This window comes from Dipodomys merriami, unplaced genomic scaffold (genome assembly GCF_024711535.1).
Source record: "Dipodomys merriami isolate MVZ:Mamm:240054 unplaced genomic scaffold, mDipMer1.0.p SCAF_52, whole genome shotgun sequence".
NCBI classification, from domain to species: Eukaryota; Metazoa; Chordata; class Mammalia; order Rodentia; family Heteromyidae; genus Dipodomys; species Dipodomys merriami.
The window spans coordinates 7,050,104-7,072,574 of record NW_027206091.1 but is presented as its reverse complement, the minus strand read 5'-3'; the positions used below and the strand labels follow the sequence as shown (position 1 = coordinate 7,072,574).

Sequence of the window (22,471 nt, the reverse complement as noted above, 5' to 3'; positions counted from 1 at the left end):
CACAGTACCACTTCTTTTAATGTGGTACTGAAGAATCAAACCCAGGGCTTCATGCATGCTAGGCAAGCACTCTAGCACTAAGCCACATTCCCAGCTCCTGCTATTTTCTTTTCGGTGTGACTCCTTGGGCTGGGAGCCCCAAGGCTGCGATTCTGAGGGTGAGTTTTGGGCACCTCATTACCAGAGGTTCACCCACAGGTGGCCAAAGCGTCCACAGGTGTCCAGGACACATTTTCCAGGATCCTTAGGCGCCTCAGCAAGCAGATTTCCTAGGCTATGGAAGGAGAAACTTGTGATGACCCCCTTCTCCAGTCTCTGCGCCTTGATTAGGGGCTGCTGGATTTGGCTGTAAGGGAGTGCAATAGACTCGGCCAAGACAAAGCTCCCCTTGTATCCAGAACTACAATTCCCAGAACCCTCTGCTCTCACTTCCGCTCTCTTCCAGGGACCCTTCCGGTCCCTCAGACGGACCCTGTAGGCAGCTGTAACCGGGAGTCTGGCCTCGCCATGCACGTCTTTCTCGCAGCTCTGCTCTTGGTTACCGGAGCTTCCGCCTCAGGATCCGCCACGTTCTCCACGCTTTCCGTGAGTGCCCCTCCACCCACTGTCAGAACGACCCTCTCTTTGTCCCCGTCTGCCTCTGCGGACATTTTACTGCCTCCTAGCTCGGTGTTCTGCGAGACATCCATACCAGGCCACGTTTCCTTTCCTCTGGCTGCTGAGGTTCGGGACTTGCTGGGGGACTCTGCCACTCATGGGCCAGAGCTTGGAGCTGAGCCTTGAAGATGTTGGCTCACCCTGGACCTCTTTTACCCATCTCGGAATGGAAAGTGGACTGCGCTGGTGATTTCTGTGACATCCCGGACCCCTTAATGGTGGAGCTCTGGTGCAGATCTCCTTATCCGCACGTGGGGCGGGAGTTCCCCCCGACCCACGCAGCTTCTCCACGTCTTTATTGGATCTGTCTCCTGAGACTTTGCCCTTCTCCAAGAAGAGCACCCAGAAGAGCAGCAAAATGGCCACGGGGCTCCCAAGAGCCACAAAAGAGGTGAGAATGAGTCTGTAATTATATCTTGGCTGCCAACTGTTCTTTTCCTAGAGACTGCCTTGTTGGGTTGGCCAAATCCATTCCTGGGCCTAGAGGGATGGCCTATCTTCTATGGCATCCATTCATACCCCAGTCATCCATGAAGTTGTTAATGGTGAGCAACACACACCGAGCAGGGTTTATTTATTTATTTACTTATTTTGCCGGTCCTGGGCCCCGAACTTGGCCTGGACACTGGCCTTGAGCTTTTTTTTTTTTTTTTTCCCCCTGGGAAAGACTAGCTCTCTACCACTGGAGCCACAGAACCGCTACCGGATTTTTCTATGGTTAGGGATAAGAATCTTATGGGCTAGGGACTGGGAAGGTGGCTCAGTGGTAGAGTGCTTGCCTTGCATGCATGAGGCCCTGGGTTCGATTCCTCAGCACCACATAAGCAGAAAAAGCCGGAAGTGGCGCTGTGGCTCCAGTGGTATAGTACTAGCCTTGAGCTGAAGAGCTGAGGGACAGTGTCCAGGCCCAGAGTTCAGGCCCCATGATTGGCAAAAAAAAAAAAAAAAAAAGAATCTCATGGGCTAAAGAGCTGAGAATGTGGCTTAGTGGTAGAGTGCTTGCCGAGCATGCATGAAGCCCTGGGTTCAATTTCTCAGTACTGCATACACAGAAAAACCCACAAGTGCTGCTGTGGCTCAAGTAATAGAGTGTTAGCCTTGAGTAAAAGAAGCTGAGGGACAGTGCCCAGGCCCTCAGAACTGGCACAAAAAAAAAAAAAAAGTCACAGGCTATCCTGCTCTGGCTGCTTTGCAATCCTTAGATCTCAGTGCCCCTGGTGCTGGGCACGTGGAACAGTTTTTTTAAATGAAAATATAGGGATCCCCATGTTGTCTAACAGTATGAATAAAAAGGGACAGCAGCTGGGCGCCAGTGGCTCACACCTCTAATCCTAACTACTTAGGAGGCTGAGCTCTGAGGATTGCAGTTCAAAGCCAGCCCAGGCAGTAAAGTCCATGAGACTCTTATCTCCAGTAAGCCACCAGAAAACTGGAAGTGGCGCTGTGGCTCAAGTGGTAAAGTGCTCACCTTGAGCTGAAGAGCTCAGGGACAGCATAGATGCCTGAGTGGTTGGTGATGGGAAACTGCCATCTGACCTGCTCCTGAAGAGTTCAGCGAGTTGGAGGAAGATGTGCCAGTGACAGCAAGCAAGGAGGCATTGTTAAAGAGACTGCCAGAGGAAACAGTAAAATTTTTAAAAATCAAGATGGTAAAGATAGAAATTAAACTTCAGCCCGGGCGCTGGTGGCTCACGCCTGTAATCCTAGCTACTCAGAAGGCTGAGATCTGAGGATCGCCATTCAAAGCCAGCCTGGGCAGGAAAGTTCCTGAGACTCTTTTTTTTTTTTTTTTTAATTAATTTTTTTTTTCCAGTCGTGGGCCTGAACTCTGGGCCTGGGTGCTGTCCCTCAGCTCTTCAGCTCAAGGCTAGCGCTCTACCACTTGAGCCACAGCGCCACTTCTGGCTTTTTTTCTTTTTGCTTATGTGGTGCTGGGGAGTCGAACCCAGGGCCTCATGCATGCAACGCAAGCGCTCTACCACTGAGCCACCTTCCCAGCCCCTTCCTGAGACTCTTATCTCCAATAAACCACAGAAAGCCGGAAGTGGTGCTGTGGCTCAAGCGGTAGAGCACTTGCCTTGAGCTGAAGAACACAAGGACAGTGCCCAAGTCCAGAGTTCAAGCCCCACGACTGACAAAAAAAAGAAAGAAATTAAACTTCAGTGCCATCCTTAGGCAAATCTGATCTTACTGATTTTTGGTGGGAATCAAAAACCCATGAGTTAAAATTACCCCCCAGGTTAGGTGTAAAGTACTTCTGAAGATAAGGAGTGACAACCACAGTCCTGACTAAATATGTCATCTGTTCTCTCATTCCCTCTCTCCCATCTCCACCATCAAGTTGCATGGTTCATTTTCTTCCTCAATGAAAAATTGTTTTTTTAAAAATCAATTGCTGTGGTTAGAGGCATGATTCAGTTGATAGAGCACCACCGAGTTAATGAAAATATCAAGTTTGAGTCCTGGTCTGAGACCTTAAAAAAAATGATTGCTTGAGTGTTTGTAGGTTCTATTCTAGGTATAGGGGCTATAGGGATAAACTTATAGTCATGAATCAGAATTAAACATGAATGACCTGTACATTATCTTAGAGTTAAGGGGATACAGTAATGGAGAGGACCTGAGTGTGGGGATGGAGGTTTATTGGTGCCAGAATGTCCTGCCTGAGCACTTACTATGGACAGCAGTGAATGTGAGTTCTTTTTTCTAAATTTATTTTTATTATTTTTTATCATTTATTTATTTACTTATTTATTTTTGTGCCATCCTGAGGCTTGAATTCAGGGCCTGGGCACTGTCTCTGAGCTTTTGCTCAAGGCTAGCACTGTACCACTTGAGCCACAGTCCCACTTCTGGGTTTTTCTGTGTATGGGATACTGAGGATTTGAACCCACTAAGCCATATTCCCAGTCCCTGTCCAAGTTCTTTATAGCTATCAACTTAGCCATTCCACATCACAACTCTGTGAGATGAACACTGGTATTCTCAAGTCAAAGAAAGAACCTGAGCACTGAGCAGTTAGCTAATTAGCCAGAGGTTACTCGAGTTGGGGAAAGAGCTAGGCTGGAAATCCAGACATTGTGATTTGAGCCCATGCTTGCAGCCTGAGGACAGGACAGATCCCGTAACATGTGTCACATATGTATTGTTTGGTTATTTACTACTTCCCCTTAGAAGTTCCTACCTCCCTGCTTTCAGTTAGGAGTGCTTAGACTAATCTGAAATTCTTCAGACTCAGCAAGATGATTAGCTACTGTTTAATTTTGTGTGAGACACCTTCATTATGTTTCTCCTGACCCTCTGCAATTAGCAGATAGTGACAATTCTTGTTATGTAAATGCTGTTGAGTGGAGATAGGAGGATAATGGACTTTGACTTCCTTGGTACCAAGTTCACAGTCCAATGTAGGGTCTAGAATTATTGCCTTCCTCCCTCAGGGACACGCTGTTTGCCTGTTCTAAGGTGGACAAGGATGCCTGATGGTCAGGAGTGTGTTTTTGTGTTAAAGGATTCTGTGGCTTTCAGTGATGTGGTCGTGGCCTTCACCCCAGAAGAGTGGAGGTTGTTGAGCCCAGCTCAGAGAACCCTGCACAAGGAGGTTATGCTGGAGACCTATAATCACCTCATCTCATTGGGTAAGAACAGCATCCCTTACCACCTCAATATTGCCACATGGGGTATTTTCTACTTGTCATGGACCATCATAAAAACAAAACAAACAGGGGGCTGGGAAGGTGGCTCAGTGGTAGAGTGCTTGCCTTGCATGCCTGAGGCCCTGGGTTCGATTCCTCAGCACCACATAAGCAAAAAGAAAAAAGCTGAAGTGGTGCTATGGCTCAAGTGGTAGAGTGCTAGTCTTGAGCTGAAGAGCTGAGGGACAGTGCCCAGGCCCAGAGTTCAGGGCCCATGACCGGACCAAAAAAAAAAAAAAAAAAGCAAAACAAACAATAAAAACTGAACCTTGCCAGCACCGGTGGCTCACACCTGTAAGTCTAGCTACTCACAAGGCTGAGACCTGAGGATTACAGTTCAAAGCCGGCCTGGGCAGTAACGTCCGTGAGACTCATCTCCAGTTAACCACCAGAAAACTGGAAGTGGTGCTGTAGCTCAAGTAGAGCACTCGCCTTGAGCTGAAGAGCTCAGGGACAGCGCCCAGGCCCAGAGTTCAAGCCCCACAACCAACCAAAAAAAAAAAGTACCTTTTTTTCCTCTGGGTAAATCTGGTTTTAGTAGCACTGAAAGCAGGTAACTTAATTTATTCATGTTATGTATAACACTCCGATTCCAGTCCTTTATTCCCAAGGCTACGGTTTTGTTTTTATATTTTATCTTGCATCCAACTCAAGATTTTACTCTACTGAGTGTTAATATCATTTCTTTCTTTTTTTGGTGCTAGTCTTGGGACTTGAACTCAGAGCCTGGGACCTATCCCTGAGTTTTTTATGCTCAAGGCTGGTGCTCTACCACTGAAGCCACAGCTCCACTTCCAGCTGTTTTAGGGGGTTAATTAAAGAATCTTGGGGGCTTTCCTGTTACTACTGGCTTTGAACCATGATCCTCAGATCTCAGCCTTCTGAGTAGCTAACATTACAGTCGTGAACCACTGGCACTGGCTTAATATCACTGATTTCTAGTTGGAGTCATCTTTCCTTCCCCAATCCTACTTTGGAAAGCTCAAAATTCATAGGTTTTTTTTTTTTTTTTTAGTCTTTAATACACTTTTAATAGTATTCATAGGTCTTTTATAATCTCTGAGTTTCCCTGTCATTTTAGCTCTGAGTTCTAGAATAATCCCTTGAGCATATAATGAAGTTTCTTGTTTTTTAACCTCTGAACAGAAATTCTACTCTCCAAGTCAAAACTCATTAGTAACATGGAGCAAGTGGAAGAGCCTGGGAGAGGAGACAGAAAATATTCCCCAGAGAGCTGTCCAGGTGAGTGAGCACAAGTAGATGGGACAGTGTACAATTCTGCAAGGAGGGCAGGATGCTCCAACTCTTGAGGATCTAGGAGACGCTCTTCAGGTTTTCTTTTTTGGTTGGCTGTGGGGCTTGAACTCTGGCGCTGTCCCTGCGCTCTTCAGCTTAAGGCGAGTGCTCTACCGCTTAAGCCATAGCACCACTTCCAGTTTTCTAGTGGTTTATTGGAGATAAAAGGCTCACGGACTTTTCTGTTTCGGCTGGCTTTGAACTGAGATCCTGAGATCTCAGCCTCCTGAGTAGCTAGGATTACAGGTGTGAGCCACCAGCTCCAGGCTCCTTCAGGTTTTCTATACTACTGGTAAGGTTGTGGCCATGACCTTGGAGAATACCATTTTCAGTTGAAGGGCAGACTGCTTATTTGCTTATCCCTTCCACTAAGAAACCTCATTTCAACTTTTTGGTGGGTAAATGGAGATAAGTGTCTCACAGACTTTTCTCCCTGAGCTGGCTTCAAATGGTGGTTCTCAGGTCTCAGCCTCCTGAGTAGCTAGTGTTACAGGCATGAGTTACTGGCACCCAACTTTTTTTTTTTGTCCGTCATGGTGCTTGAACTCTGGGCCTGAGCACTGACCTTCAGCTCTTCAGCTTAAGGCAAGTGCTCTACCACTTTAGCCACAGTGCCATTTCCAGTTTTCTGGTGGTTAATTGGAGATGAGTCTTAGGGAACTTTCCTGACCAGGCTGGCTTTGAACCACCATCCTCAGATCTCAGCCTCCTAAGTAGCTGGGATTACAGGCATGAGCCACCAATGCCCAGCCTTTCCCTGGGCATTTTCCATCAAGGCTAGCACTCTGCCACTTTGAGCCATAGTGCCACTTCTGGTTTTCTAATGGTTAATTGGATAAGTGTCTCAAGACTTTGCTGCCTGAGCTGTCTTTGAACTGCATTCCTCAGATCTCAGCCTCCTGAATAGCTTGATTACAGTTCCCCAGCTAACTTTTTTTTTTTTTTTTTGGTTAGTCATATTGCTTAAACTGAGGACCTGGGCTGTTCCTAAGCTCTTTTGCTCGGGGCTAGTCCTATTACATTATTATTTTCCTTTTGTGTGTGCGCCATCTCCTGCAATAGAAAGTGAAATGCACAAGTGAAAGTACAGTCTTTTTTTTTCCTAGAGCTGTGGACTGAACTCAGGGCCTTGCGCTCACCAGGCAGGCACTCTTCCACTGAGCTAAACCCCCAGCCCCAAAAGTACAGTGTTGTGAAGAGTGTGAGAAACAGCCTGTAGCATAAACATATTGTGACCCATGGACATGGCAAAATAGCCTCAGCAACTTCATCATCTAAAAACGGTTCTTTCTTCAGCAGGATCAATGCCAGAAACTCAGTGTTGTACTTCCTGCCCTCTCCTATTCTCCAGTCAACAAGCCCTCAGCCAACATATGTGGCAGAGTCCTCTCTCTCAGCTCTTCCCAAGTCTATGTGCAGGAACTCACCGCTTTCCATGGAAACATTATCTAGAAGATCTGAAACAATGGCAGGAACAATTCTTCGATCAAGACGGCTTGAGAAACAAAGCAGAAACGCAAGAGCAAGAACAAGAGTCCAGGCTCCTGTTTGGGAGCCTCAGCAGAAGTGACTCTTCAAAGCCCATCTTCACTCTACCTGAAGAATATCTAGTAAGGCCCAAGGAAGATGGCCCGATGATGGATACAAGTTCCAGTCTAGAACAGAAGGTGGACCTTGAGGAAACAGCCACCAAATTATTTCATGGTTTAAATGTCTCACAGTTTGAAGTGCTCAAATATGAAAAGCTTGGGCCAAGATTCATGAAGGAGTCTAATCTACCTAGCCTCCAGAAGACACACCCAAGAGAGACATCGTTCATAGTTACCAAGTGGGGCCAGAGCCTTAGCAGACTGCCAGTCCTCATGAAAAACCCAAAGACACATGTTGGGGACAAGGCTTTTTTGTGCCAAGAATGTGGGCGAGGCTTTACCTGGAAATCAAACCTCATCACACACCAGAGGATGCACTCTGGGGAAAAACCTTTCGTGTGCAAGGATTGTGGCCGAGGCTTTACTTGGAAATCAAACCTCTTCACACATCAGCGGATACACTCAGGGGTCAAGCCTTACATGTGCCAAGAATGTGGACAGAGCTTCAGTCTGAAATCCAACCTCATCACCCACCAGAGGTCACACACCGGGGAGAAGCCATATGTGTGCAAGGAATGTGGGAGTGGCTTTCGTCAGCATTCACATCTCATCCGACATAAAAGGACGCATTCAGGAGAGAAGCCTTTTGTCTGCAGAGAGTGCCAGCAAAGGTTTAGCCAAAAGTCACACCTTGTCAGACACTTGAGGACACATACAGGAGAGAAACCTTACATATGCACTGAATGTGGGCGTGGCTTTAGCTGGAAGTCCAACCTCCTCACACACCAGAGGACGCACTCCGGGGTCAAGCCTTACGTGTGTCTAGAGTGTGGCCAGAGCTTTAGCCTGAAATCCAACCTCTCTAAGCACCAGAAGGCACATGCTGGGGAGAAGCCCTTTGGGTGCACAGAGTGTGGACGCAGCTTTACTCGGAAATCCTCGCTTGTCACACACCAGAAGAAACACTCAGGGGAGAAGTTATTTGTATGCCGGGAGTGTAAGCGAAGCTTTAATGATAAATTGACCTTCCACACACACCAGAGGATACATTCGGGGGAAAAGCCTTTCATGTGCAGGGAGTGTGGTCAAAGATTTCAGCAAAAGCCTAACCTATTTCGACACAAGAGGGCACACTCAGGTGACTCGGTGTGCAGGGAGTGTGGGCAAGGCTTTTGTGATAAGCTCACTCTCATTAAACACGAGAGGGCACACTCGGGGAACAAGGTGCACATGTGTAGGGAGTGTGGGCAAGGCTTTAGCCGGCAGTCACACCTCCTTAGACACCAGAGGACACACTCGGGAGAGAAGCCTTATATTTGCAGGAAATGTGCTCGGGCCTTCAGTAGGAAATCGAATCTCCTCAGGCATCAGAGGACACACAATATAGATACCATCTGTGTGCAAGGAATATAGCAAAGAATCAAAATTACAGTGGGGAGTCAGCATCAGATACCAAAACACACACACAGGGCAATGGTTTTAGTAATAGCCAATAGGATTGTGGTGTGTCTTACACTATCTGGATAAGACTTATATGGCTGTCACCTGAAGGAAACTTTCTACCCATGTTCAAGGAGCCCTGGCCTTCTATCCTGGAGATGGTGTTTTGTGGAGGACTTTTAAACAGGTTGAAATTAGGGAATGGAGATTTCCCAGATCATTTTCTCAGATCACATGAATATTCTTTCCGCAAACTACCTTCAGTATTACAAAAACGATACAATACTACAGCTTGTCTTCGATTGTCTGTCTTGCCTTGCAGCTGAGAACAAGAGACCAAGCAGGCACTGTGACAGATTTCATCTTTGTTCTTTAGCCTGGTCAGCCTTGTAGAGTTTGGGGAATGATGAATTTACATAGACAGACCTACAGGGACCCAAGATTTTATTGTTTGACAGGCTGCAGATATTCTAGCTGTAGGTTTTGGGAAGAAGTGTCCAATTTTTAAATATCCTGCCCTTGCCTGCTTCCTAAGACTTCCTGTGGTTCCAGGTTAGTTCACACAAAGATATTTATTTGTTGACTGAGGTATTTAGACAATACATGATACTACAATGAAGAAAATATACAGAAGTAGGAAATGAAATTGTTTTCTCTTCTTTGAATTAGCATATAGTATCCCTTAAGTGACTCGTGGATTTAAGACTTGCCAACTGTTGTAAAATGTACCAGTTTTCTGGTTGAGAATATTTTCTTTTTGTTAGGGGTAGCATCTCACAAATTAATTTAAGATGCTGAGTTATCTTTAAGTGAAAATTTCACTAAATGATTCTGGACTTTCATTTGGGCAATAAAAGTCAGGAATGTATACAAACTAAAAATAAAGTCTTCAGCTGGGTGCTGGTGGCTCATGCCTATAATCCTAGCTACTTAGGAGGCTGAGATCTGAGGATTGTGGTTCAGAACCAACCTGGGCAAGAAACTTCATGAGACTTACCTGCAGTAAACCACCAGAAAACTGGAAATGGCGCTGTGGCTCAACTGGTAAAGTACTCGCCTTGAGCTGAAGAGCTGAGGGACAGCACCCAGGCCCAGAGTTTAAGCCCCATGACCAAAAAAAAGTCTTTGCTCAAATACAATTATTTAGAATAAACCTTTAGCACTATATAGAAAAAAAAAGCCCAGCTATATCCTAAATATTTCCATTTAGAATGAAAGGAAAGCCGGGCGCCGGTGGCTCACGCCTGTAATCCTAGCTACTCAGGAGGCTGAGATCTGAGGATCGCGGTTCAAAGCCAGCCCGGGCAGGAGAGACCATGAGACTCCTATCTCCAATAAACCACTAGAAAACCGGAAATGGCGCTGTAGCTCAAGTGGTAGAGCGCTTGCCTTCAGCTGAAGAGCTGAGGGACAAGTGCCCAGGCCCAGAGTTCAAGCCCCACAACCACCAAAAAAAAAAAAATAGAATGTAAGGAAGCAGGATTTCGAACTAGTGTGGTAATTTCTGTAATAAGATCTCAGTGTTTAAATGTTAAAAGGGAGGGTTGGGAATGTAGCTTAATGGTAGAGTGCTTGCCTAGCATGCATGAAACCCTGGATTTTATTCCTTAGTACCTGTAAACAAAAAGCTTGAAGTGGCATTGTGGCTCAAGTGGTAGAGAGCTAGCCTTGAGCTGAAGAACTGAGAGAGCGCCCAGGGCCAGAGTTCAATCTCCACGACCAACAAAAAACAAAACAAAAAATCAAGAAATACCAAATCAATATGCAAATGTTTGGAGGAATGGGGAGAAATACTTTTCCTTTGGTCCAGCCAGGTGGGATACCACTCAGCAGCCATATTTCTCTTGTCTAACTCTCTCTGGTCTGAGCTGCAGGGCTCTCTGCCACAGGGGTCTAGAGCATATAATCCTCCAAGAACTTTTCTTTCCACACACCCCAATTTGTTACATATTGACCCAGGTGCATCTTCCACATTTTTGAAAGGCCGACATTTTTGCCCTGCTGACTATAGGTAGTTTTAAGGTTTTTGTTTGTTTTTTGGGTTTTTTTTTTGGCTGTTGGTGGTGGTTGTGGGGCCTGAACTCTGTGCCTGGGCAATGCCCCTCAGCTCTTCAACTACAGTACCACTTCCGGCTTTTTCTGCTTATGTGGTGCTGAGGAATCTAACCCAGGGCCTCATGCACGCAGGCAAGCACTCTACCGCTGAGCTACCTTCCCAGCCCAGTTTTCTTATAGGTGAGCTATAAGAAAAATTGCAAGGTGAAAAGGTTGCAATAGAACAACACCGGAGGAATGGGCTACCAAATTACTTTGAGTAACCTTAGAAAAATGAAATCTAATTGCCGGTGGCTCATGCCTGTAATCCTAGCTATTCAGGAGGCTGAGATCTGAAGGTGAAGGTTCTAGACCAGCCCAGCAATTTTATCTCCAATGGCCCAAGTGGTATAGCCCTAACCTTCCCAAAAATGTTCTCCCATTCAACCCCAAAGGGAAGCCCAGAAACTAGAGAGGCATGGCAATTGTTTGCAAGTAAACAACCGTGACATCTTGGACTGGAACAGAATGTTCGAAATGGCCAACCCCTCCATCAGCCAGTCTCACACAATCACTTTCACAGTCTGGGTGAAACACCAGCGTGTCACACAACGACCTGCACTTGTGTGATTCACTATCCCGGTTCTCTGACAGAATCGTCGCCCTTCTGATACACAAGTACAGAAGGTGGACAGCAACATCTACGCACAGATCACCATACCCAAGATTTCAATCACAGTGGGCCTTCGCAGAGCTTCTTGAAGTCGCGCCGAATTTACATGGTTTCTTTTTTTTTGTTTGTTTTGGGTTGGTCGTGGGGCTTGAACTACATGGTTTCTTGAACAGAAGCCTACTCCGCCTGGAGCGCAAGCGCACAGTGGAGGGAGTACCGCAGTGCTGTCTGGGAAATGTAGTTCAGTATGGAGCGAGCTCGGCTGCGCAATGCCCTCTGGGACTCAGAAGGCTGAGGCCATTCCTTAGATCCTGCAGGGTCCATCAGCGCTCCACCCCTCCCCGCGTAGGATTTTGGGTTATGACCTCACTATTTTGAGCGGCCTGGACCGTTTCCATAGCCCGGTGAGGTGAGGTAGGCCTGGCCTGGGTCGGGATCAAGTTCCCGCTGGTGTCAGGATGGACGGGACGGAGATGAATGTGGAAATCTGGCAGATACGACTGGAAACACCGTGTGTGTGTGTGTGTGTGTGTGTGTGTGTGTGTGTGTGTGTGTGTGTGTGTGTGTGTGTTTGTGTCTCGCTGTGTTAATGTGTGACTGTGTCCAGCAGTTTTTGGATGGGAAATAACTGATCTCGGTGGAGCTAACTGTATGACTGTGAGTTTAACTGAAAGGTGTCAGACTCATATGTGAATCAGCCACACGTATGTCCTCAGTATGTGTGTGACTGATTACCAGTCGCTGTGGACACAACTGTATTCGAATGAGTGTGACAACAGTTGTGATTGTGTAACCATGATTATCTATTTCTCTGGGTATAAATTTGTGTGTGCAATTGTGAGAAGTATTATCTTGTGTTGTATGTCACTGTGTGAGTGTTGTAGGTGCTAATATGGTGTCATGCAGGATGATGGGTGTTACTTTTGCTATTTGGATAAGTGTGTGGTTCAGTAAACATTTGTATGTGGAGCATCTTGCTCTCTAAGCACAGAAATATTAAAATTGGTCCCCGTTTACAGTTAAAAAATGATAATACCAAAAATAAAAAAAAATCATAGTACCAAGCTGTGCACTGGTGTCTGTAATCCTAGTTACTCAGGAGGCCCAGTAGCTGGTTCCAAGCCAGCCTTGTCAGGAAAGTCTGTGAGATGCTTATCTCATAGACAAATTAACCAGCAAAAAGTGGTTAATTCTCCCTGGCAACCCTGGAGGTTGTCCCAGGCAGAAGGAAAAGCAAAAACAACAGCCACCAGGAAGACTACATAGTGTTTGAGGCAAAGAAAACTGTGGAGTATGGAAAAGAGAGAAAGGTGGGAAATGAGGTTAGATGTGTAGAAAGCAGAAAGCCAGGGCCAAGCTAGGTGCCAGTGGCTCATGCCTGTAATCCTAACTACTCAGGAGGCTGAGATCTGAGGATCACGATTCAAAGCCAGCCCCAGCAGAAAAATCTCTGTGAGACTATTATCTCCAATTAACACTTAAAACCCAGAAGTGGAGTTGGGGCTTAAAGTAGTAGAGCTCTAGCCTTGAGCAAAAGAGCTCAGCCACCCAGACCCTGAATTCAAGCTCCACATGGACCAAAAAAGAAAAGCAAAAGCCAGGACCAAATCATCAACTGCCTTGGTGGCCACAGAATAGACTTCTGTTTTTGTTGAGTTCAGGCTCTGTGTACTTAATAAAGGCAAAACTTGCACATCTGTTTTCAAAACTTGGAGTAAGTCTGGCCTGTATAAGATAGGTAGCTGGGTGCTGGTAACCATAGCTATTTAGTCTAAGGTCTGGAATCATCTTGCCAATTAAGTCCCCTCCCTATGAACCTGCCTGTTTACAAAATCTGTTTTCCATGTGTAAGGTACAAATTCCTGCCCAGTTGTGACAGTCCTCTTGGAATGTGACTCTCCAATTCCTGTGTTCCACCTAACACCCCTCCTTGGAATTGACTCTCTTCCCCACCTCGAATTACCACAGTCCAGGTCATGTGACCCATGTTGACTGCCCCTAAAACTCAGTTTGTATTCTGCCTACATCTGTTCATTGCTGCTGCCTCCATTCCTGTCCCTTGAGCCTGTATCAGTTGCTCGCCTCTAATTTCTTACATTTAGGTGTGTGTGTGGGGGGGGGATCTGAGGATCCTAGTTCAAACTAGCCCAGTTAGAACTGCCCATGTAGGGCTGGGAAGGTGGCTCAGTGGTAGAGCGCTGGCCTTGCATGCCTGAGGCCCTGGGTTTGATTCCTCAGCACCACATAAGCAAAAAGAAAAAAGCTGGAAGTGGTGCTGTGGCTCAAGTAGTAGAGCGCTAGCCTTGAGCTGAAGAGCTGAGGGACAGCGCCCAGGCCCAGAGTTCAGGTCCCACGACCGGACCCCAAAAAAAAAAAAAAAAAAAAGGAATGCCCATGCAACTCATCTCCCATTAAGCAGCAAAAACCCAGAAGTGGAGATCTGGCTCAAGTGTTAGAGCACCAGCATTGAGGTAAAAGCCAAGTAAGAGAGGGTTTATGCCCACTATTGATGTGCATGTACACACATTCATGTGCATGAACACACACACACACACACACACACACACACACACACACACACACTAAGAGGACAGGGAGGAAGATGGGTATAGGAATGGTAAAGGGGCAATCGTTCTCTCAGGCTTCTAATACCAACAACATAGAACTAAGTTATCATTTCTACCTCATCTCTTCCTTGTCAGGATTTTGTTCACCACCAAAAAAGGAAACTGAAGGAAGGAATGGCTGCTGGACTTTGTAAAGAGATGTCCCAGGTAAATTAGTGTTTTCACAAATTTCACCTAATATTTCAGGACTTTAGAGGCCATAGGGGCGTCTAAGCACCCTGTGAAGATGACCTTTTTAAAAAGTTTTAATTTTTACTTTTAGGGTTTGGTGACCTTCAGAGATGTGGCACTAGACTTTTCCCAAGAGGAATGGGAATGCCTAGTCCAATCTCAGAAGGATTTATACAAAGAAGTTATGTTGGAGAATTACAGGAACTTGGTATGGCTTGGTAAGGATATCACTTGAAACTCTTCTGAAGTGTTTTTATGCTTCCTTTGGGAATAGTTGGGACACATGGACAGTGATTAGCTGAGTTTCTACTTCCTTTTCCTAGGAAGGGAACTGAAAGTTTTGTGAGTTTGAAATGAGTGGTTCCCTTTGTTGAAAAATGGTGGTGTGTAAAAACAACATTAGGGGCTGGGAAGGTGGCTCAGCAGTAGAGTGCTTGCCTCGCATGCATGAGCCCCTGAGTTCTATTCCTCAGCACCACATAAACAGACAAGGCTGGAAATGGCACTGTGGCTCAAGAGGTAGAGCACTAGCCTTAAGCTAAAGAGCTCAGGGACAGTGTGCAGCCCATGACTGACCAAAAAAAAAGAAAAGAAAAGCAACATTAGTGTCCTGGGAGTTTGTTAAAATTCATATTATAGGACCCCACTCTAGACCTACAAACCCAGAAACTCTGGAGTGGGCCTAGTAGTCTGGTTTATTAAAATCAGATAAAGTTTTCAGAGCCCAGGCTGGGCTGGGGCCCGGGAATGTGCATTTCAAGTTAGTGGTAGCTCCTTGAGATCCACTGCTCAGGAAGAGGCTTCATAGTCCTCATCCTCCATACAAGCACTGTTGCATTTTCCAATCCTTCCATTAATGTTCTGTCATGCCTGATGATTGAAAGGTTGGTTCTGCCAGGCATTGGTGGCTCATGCCATGAGTGACTTAACAAAGCAGTTGTAATGTGTCTACCCAACTGAGCACAAGGAATCATTTCTGGGTTTCAGGTAACAACTGAGATATGTTTAGCATGTGCTTCCTAGAAACCTCACTTTCACCTCGGGTTTTTTTCCTCCCCATTTCTATAAAAATATATTCTCTAAGCTGGGCACTGGTGACTCACGCTTTTAATCCTAGCTACTCAGGAGACTGAGATCTAAGGATCATGATTCAAAGCCAGCCTGGGCAGGAAAAAATCTATGAGATTCTTATCTCCAGTTAACCACTAGAAAACTGTAAGTGGAGCTATGACTCAAAGTGGTAGAGTGTTAGCCTTGAGCAAAAGAGCTCAGGGACAGCTCCCAAGCCCTGAGTTCAAGCTCTATGACTGACCAAAATAAAATTATTATATATAATACATATAATATTCTCTACCTACCTACACATTGAATAGTAATCATATTTGCCTGTCTTTTTTATATTTTCAGACTGGGAGACGGTATGCAATCAACAAATTGTCTTCAAAATGGTTAACTGATGAAGAAATGTCTCCGAAGATGGTAATTGAAAGGCTTACAAGTCATGTTCTTGAATATTCCAGATTCAGAGAAGCCTAGAAATGTGAAGGTGAATTTGAGCAGCCTCAGAAATCAGGGGAGGTCTTTTAGGCAAGTGACAACTCTTAAGGACATCCATACTGGAAAAGGAGACAGTGAACGTACCACTTCTTGGAGAAACATCCCTCTGAAGTCAGTATTTTTAACACAACAGAAAGTTCCCACAGTAAAACAGGTACATACATTTGATATTTGTGATAAAATCTTCTCCCCAAGTTCAGTTGTGATAGAATGTGAAAGACTTCATGCAAGGAAGGAATCATTGATAGGTAATGAATGTGAAGGATTCAACCAGATTACACACTTTAGTAAAGATACTAGAAGTCCTGCTGGTGAGAAACATTATGAGAGTAAAGAATTTTCAAATCTTTTCAGTCTCCACTCTTATTCACTACCCGACTATTCATTTTGGTAAATTATCCCATGAATATGATGAATGTGGTAATGCTTTTACCTGTTACTCATTCTTTTTTTTTTTTTTTTTTTTTGTCGGTCATGGGGTTGAACTCTGGGCTTGGGCGCTGTCCCTCAGCTCTTCAGCTCAAGGCGAGCGCTCTACCACTTGAGCCACAGCGCCACTTCCGGTTTTCTAGTGGTTTATTGGAGATAAAAAGTCTCTCGGACTTTCCTGCCCAGGCTGGCTTTGAACCGCGATCCTCAGATCTCAGCCTCCTGAGTAGCTAGGACTACAGGCGTGAGCCACCGGCGCCCGGCTCTGTTACTCATTCTTAACTCAACCTCAGAGGATTCTTGGTGCCAAGAAAACAAATACATGCAATGATTGTGGAAAAGCCTTTAGCCACCTCTTTCTCAGCGAACATCAGAGGACATATATTGGAGAGAAACCATATTAATGTAAGGAATGTAACAAAGCCTTCAGACAGAGCACACACCTTGCCCAACATCAGAGAATCCATACCAGAGAGAAACCATTTGCATGCAGTGTATGTAGGAAGGCCTTCAGCCGTTATGCCTTCCTTGTTGAGCATCAAAGAATTCACACAAGAGAGAAACCGTATGAATGTAAGGAGTGTAACAAAGCCTTTAGCAGAGCACACCTTAATCAGCATCAGAGGATTCACACTGGAGAGAAACCCTATGATGTAATCAGTGTGGGAAGGCCTTCAGTAGACGCATAGCACTTCCTCTTCATCGAAGAATTTACACAGGAGAACAACCTTTCAAATGTAACGAGTGTGGGAAGACTTTTGGATATCGCTCACATTTTAATCAACATCAGATAATTCATACAGGGGAAAAGCCTTATAAGTGCATCAAATGTGGGAAGTTTTTTAGGACAGACTCCCAACTTAATTGACGTCATAGAATTCATTCTAGAGAAGCTGGGCACCAGTGGCTCACGCTTGTAATCCTAGCTACTCAGGAGGCTGAGATCTGAGGACCAAGGTCCAAAGCCAGCCCAGACAGGAAAGTCCGTGAGACTCTTATCTGCAATAAACCAGTAGAAAACCAGAAGTGGCACTGTGGCTCAAATGGTAGAGCGCTCGCCTTGAGTTGAAGAGTACAGGGATAGCACCTAAGCCCAGAGTTCAAGCCCCATGAGCGACCAAAAAAAAAAAAAAAGAGAGCGAGAGAGAGAGAAGCTGTTTGAATGTAGTAAATGTAGGAGAGCCTTCAGTATGCTTTAGTTTTGATTTACCATAAGAGAAGTCATGCAGGAGAAAAACCCTTTGAATGTAACAGATGTGGGAAGGCCTTCAGTTGTGGCTCATACTTTAGCCAACACCAGAGAATTCATACAGGAGAGAAACCCTATGAATGTAATGAATGTGGAAATACATTTAGCTGTGCCTCAGCCCTTAGACACCATCAGAAAATTCATAACAGAGAAACTGTAATAACTATGGGAAACAAAATGGTCACCATTCAGTCTTTATAAGTATCTGTGAATTATTTGGTGAATAATTTCATGAAGACAGTACAAGCAGAAAAGCCTTCAGTTTATGATGATTATTTCACATGGCCTGAGTTAGTGGATACCTGATACTTGTTGGTGTGTTGTATAGTCCATCATAAACCATAAGGCACAAAGTAGTTATTGTCTCCCAAACTAGTGGTTAATAAGAGATTGCTAGCCAGCATCAGTGGTTCACACCTGTAATCCTAGTCTGGCACTGTGGCTCAAGTGGTGGAGTGCTAGCCTTGAGTGGAAGAGCTCAAGGAGAATGCCCAGGCCCAGAGTTCAAGCCCCACAACTGATGACAACGTGCACACACATACACAAACACACCCACAAAAGATTGCCATTTAACCCTCTAGACAGAGCTCTTTAGAAGTATTAAAAGAGAACTTGGTCATTTTTATTTGAGGAATTGCAAGTTATGAGGAGCATTGGGGTTAAATACTCAGCAGTAAGTAGCCTTTTAGCCCAGACCATGTGGAAAAAGCTTTTCTTTTCTTTTTTTTTTTTTGTCGGTTGTGGGACTTGAACTCTGGGCCTGGGCGCTGTCCCTCAGCTCTTCAGTTCAAGGCGAGCGCTCTACCACTTGAGCTACAGCGCCACTTCCGGTTTTCTGGTGGTTTATTGGAGATAGGAGTCTCACAGTCTCTCCTGCCCGGGCTGGCTTTGAACCATGATCCTCAGATCTCAGCCTCCTGAGTAGCTAGGATTACAGGCGTGAGCCACCAGCGCCCGGCTGGAAAAAGCTTTTCTAAGGAGAAATAAAACAGGAAAATGGAGATGAAACATAAACTAGCATTGTTTCTTTGATCTGGATCCAGCCATGCATAGTGTCTATACCATCCTTGCACTTTTTTTGTGATACAATAAATTTCCCTGTTTTCATTTAATTTGAATTACAGTTTTGCTTCTTGCAACTAGAATACCTACTTACATGCCTCATGTTTACTATTTATGTGAGAAAGCTTTTGTCTTTTATAGGGAAGAAGTATTTATGATATAACAAGTATGGAAAAGCTAAGTACACAGCATACAGGAAGCTGAGAAAATTGTTACTGTACTTGTTAAAAATTAAGCCAGGTGCTAATGACTCATACCTGTGATCATAGGCACTCACGAAGCTGAGACCTGGGGATTGTGATTTGAAGCCATAAGACTTTTATTTCAAATTAAGTACCAAAGAGACAAAAGTAGAGATATGGTTCAAGTGGTAGAGCACGAGCTTGGTTCAGTTTTTAAGATTTTGTTTTTTGACAGTCATGGAGCTTCAACCCAGGGTCTGGGCACTGTCCCTGAACTCTTCAGCTCAAGGCTAGTGCTCTAGCCCTTCGAGCCCCAGCACCACTTCTGGGTTTCTGGTGGTTCATTTGAGATAAGAGTCTCACAGACTTTCCTGCTTGGGCTGGCGTTGATCCACGATCCTCAGATCTCAGACCCCTGAGTCACTAGGATTATAGGTGTGAGTCACTGGCACCTAACCAGTTTTTACAATGAAGATTCACTTGACATGGTGATTAAAAATATTTTTTAAACTATATCTTTAGTGTGTATGTTTTTTGCAATTAGATACTTCTCCTCACAAGATGCCAAATTTTGTTTATCTGCAAACATTCCATCCAATATCAAGTGATATGTTGACCTAATCTCATAGCATTATTGGAAATTCATAGTTTATTTGTATCTAATTGTCATTAGGGCCAGCTAGATACATGTGCTCATTTGAGTATGTGTGCATCTGCAGAGGACATGAATATCTTCTAACATTTTTGTGTCAATTACTACTGAGTTCCAGGCTTTGTTATTATTGAGGAACTGGATAGACAATAGTGACCTAATGAGGAAATTCCCTGCCTTCACACATTTTTTTTTCTTTTTTCAGTTGTGGGGCTGGAACTCAGTGCCCGAACACTGTCCCTGAGCTTTTTCCCTCAAGGCAATGCTCCCCCACTTTGAGCCACAGTGTTACTTCTGGTTTTCTGGTGGTTCATTGGAGATAAGAGTCTCACAGGTCTTTTGTGCCTAGGCTGGCTTTGAACCATAGTCTTCAGATCTCAGCCTTCTGAGGATTTAGGATTTAGGATTACAGGCATGAGGCACCAGGGCCCAGCTCACAGAAGGATTTCTAATAAGGAAGGCAGACAATAAATATGTAGAAAGGAGACTGTACAGGTAATGAAAAAGAAACTAATATTGTATATATTCATATATATTTATATGTATAGTATAATGTATTTATTTTTGTCAGTCCTGGGGCTTGAATTCTGGGCCTAAGCACTGTCCCTCAGCTCTTCAGCTCAAGGCTAGTGCTCTACCTCTTAAGCCACAGCGCCACGTCCAGTTTTCTGAATAGTTTATTGGAGATGAGTCTCACAAACTTTTCCTGCCCCAGCTGGCTTTGAACAACAAACCTCAGATCTTAGCCTCCAGCTAGAGTTACAGGTGTGAGCCACCAGTGCCCGGCTACAAGTATTCTTATACTTTGACATTAAAACAATGTTCCAGGTACATCCTCTGTGTTTCCCATAGTCATTAAATTAGCTACCTTCCAAAGAAATTTCTTTTTTGTTTTCAACAAGGCTTTTGCTTTAATGCCAGTTAATCTTAAACTTGACATCCTCATGTCTCAGCCTTCGAAGTGTTGGAATTACAGGAGTGAACACCATGCTTGGCAAAGAATTGAGGCAGGGAGAAGACAAGGATTTATATTTCCCAGGAATATAAAATCAAATAGCTTTTTTGTTAACAAAATATTTTAGTAAAAAGTTCAGGCTAGGGCTGGGAAGGTGGCTCAGTGGTAGAGTGCTGCCTTGCATGCCTGAGGCCCTGGGTTTGATTCCTCAGCACCACATAAGCAGAAAAAGCTGGAAGTGGCGCTGTGGCTCAAGTGGTAGAGCACTAGCACTCCCAGGCCCAGAGTTCAGGCTCCACAACTGCCAAAAAAAAAAAAAATTCAGGCTAACTAGACATATGCCTAAGAATAAGTCTGGGAAAGACTGCATCTTGTTTTATATTTGTTTCGTAACTTCTATTTTCTGATTTTTGTAGTTGCAGCCATCAAAAAGAAAACGACCTTCACAACTGTGCCCTGGTAGCTCAAGCCTGTAATCCTAGCTACTTGGAAGGCTGAGATCTGAGGATTTCAGTTCAAAGCCATCCCAGGCAGGAAAGTCCATGAGACTCTTCTCTCCAACAACAAAAAAAGCCATAAGTGGTGTGGCTCAAGTTATAGAGTACTAGCCTTGAGCACAGAGAGGCTCAGGGACAGGGCCTAGATCCTGAGTTTAAGACCCAGGACTGGAAAAAAAAATCTTCACATTAGAGCTCACTTGAATAAGTGTGTGTGTATGTGTGGTCCACACTGGCACTGGGCCTTGAACTTAGCATCTGGATGTTGCCCTTTTGCTTTTTTTTTTTGGGGGGGGGGGAGGGGTCATGGGGCCTGAACGCTGTCCCTCAGCTCTTCAGCTCAAGGCTATCACTCTACCACTTGAGCCACAGTGCCACTTCCAGCTTTTTCTGCTTATATGGTGCTGAGGAAATCGAACCCAAGGCCTCATGCATGCAAGGCAAGCACTCTACCACTGAGCCACTTTCCCAGCCTCCTCCCTTAGCTGCTTTTTGCACAAGGCTGGCACTCTACTACTTGTGCTGTAGCTCTACTTTCAATTTTTTGTTTACTAATTAGAGAAAGTCTCACATATTTTTCTGACAGGGTTGGCTTTAAACCACCTGTTAGAATCAGGTTAAATTAAACAAATAGAGTATTAATTAGACCAAGAAAGAATGAAATTTAACTGGGAAGAACAAGTCTCAGGTAACCTACGAAATATATCGGTACAGACCCTAGGAATGGGACAAATTGTGGCTTGGCACTGAAATTTGCTAAGAATAAGGACAAACATGAAAGGCAAAATCTTCTTGTAGAAACTCCAGGTTAGTCATTAAAGGGAAAATTCCAGAGCTAAAGATTTGAAATAAATTAGTGAATTAAACATCAGGTTACTGGAATTTTATAGATAATAGTGAAACTCAGAAAGAGCCAGAAAACTTGGAAGGTGGTTTGATTTTGGGGTGTGCGAAGTAAGAAATTTGGAAGGTGGTTTTTACTCTCAGAACTTACTACTTTGCATATAGAGACTGCAATTGCTATCTCACTAACTTGCTTCTTTGACGGGAAGATTTGGAATAAAGACTTTGCCTTGTGACTTATGGCCTTGGTTATTGGAATGACTGGAATTGTAGCCACCATTTTGTTTTCTTTTTTGTTGGTGTTGTTTTTCTTTTCATCGGTCATGAGGCTTGAACTCTGGGCCTGGGCGCTGTCCCTCAGCTCTTCAGCTCAAGGCTAGCGCTCTACCACTTGAGCCACAGCACCACTTCCGGTTTTCTTAGTGTTTCATTGGAGATGTCTCATAGACTTTCCGACCCAGGCTGGCTTTGAACCACGACCTCAGATCTCAGCCTCCTGAGTAGCTAGGATGACAGGCGTGAGCCACCACTGCCCGGCTGTAATCACCATTTTGTAATCCCTAATTGCTAGCTCTGCTTCTGTAACTCGCTTCTTTGCTGAGCAAGAAAACTACCACTGGCCACCTGCGAGTTACCCTCTTTCCCCCACGGTGCTTGCCTTTAAATACCCTGAGCTTTTTGACTTCACGTTTGGTTTTCACTTTCTTGGTATAGTGGAGGTCACACGCCGTTGGCTATTAAACGATTCCTAGCCCTACTGACGAGTGTTGGTGACTCTTTTGCCGATTGTGGGTTCAAGTCCCACCAGCCCTGGGAAGCTGTGATATTTCACGCCATCCTCAGATCTCAGCCTCCTGAGTAGCTAG

General features: G+C 44.8%; 1 protein-coding gene and 2 pseudogenes across 1 annotated transcript; all 3 read left to right on the top strand.

Moving 5' to 3' along the window:
* The first annotated feature begins 490 nt into the window (after window positions 1–490).
* Window positions 491–9,655, top strand: LOC138811107 (zinc finger protein 875-like). The gene is made up of 4 exons (XM_069998692.1): window positions 491–1,048; window positions 4,166–4,292; window positions 5,496–5,591; window positions 6,942–9,655. Exons 1-4 carry the CDS (start codon window positions 1,016–1,018, stop codon window positions 8,645–8,647), a joined length of 1,962 nt encoding a protein of 653 aa, XP_069854793.1. The 5' UTR covers window positions 491–1,015; the 3' UTR covers window positions 8,648–9,655.
* Window positions 9,656–9,789: 134 nt separating this feature from the next.
* LOC138811123 (zinc finger protein 527-like) lies at window positions 9,790–16,294 on the top strand (annotated as a pseudogene).
* Window positions 16,295–16,461: 167 nt separating this feature from the next.
* Window positions 16,462–17,114, top strand: LOC138811365 (zinc finger protein 527-like; annotated as a pseudogene).
* The last annotated feature ends 5,357 nt before the right edge of the window (window positions 17,115–22,471 follow it).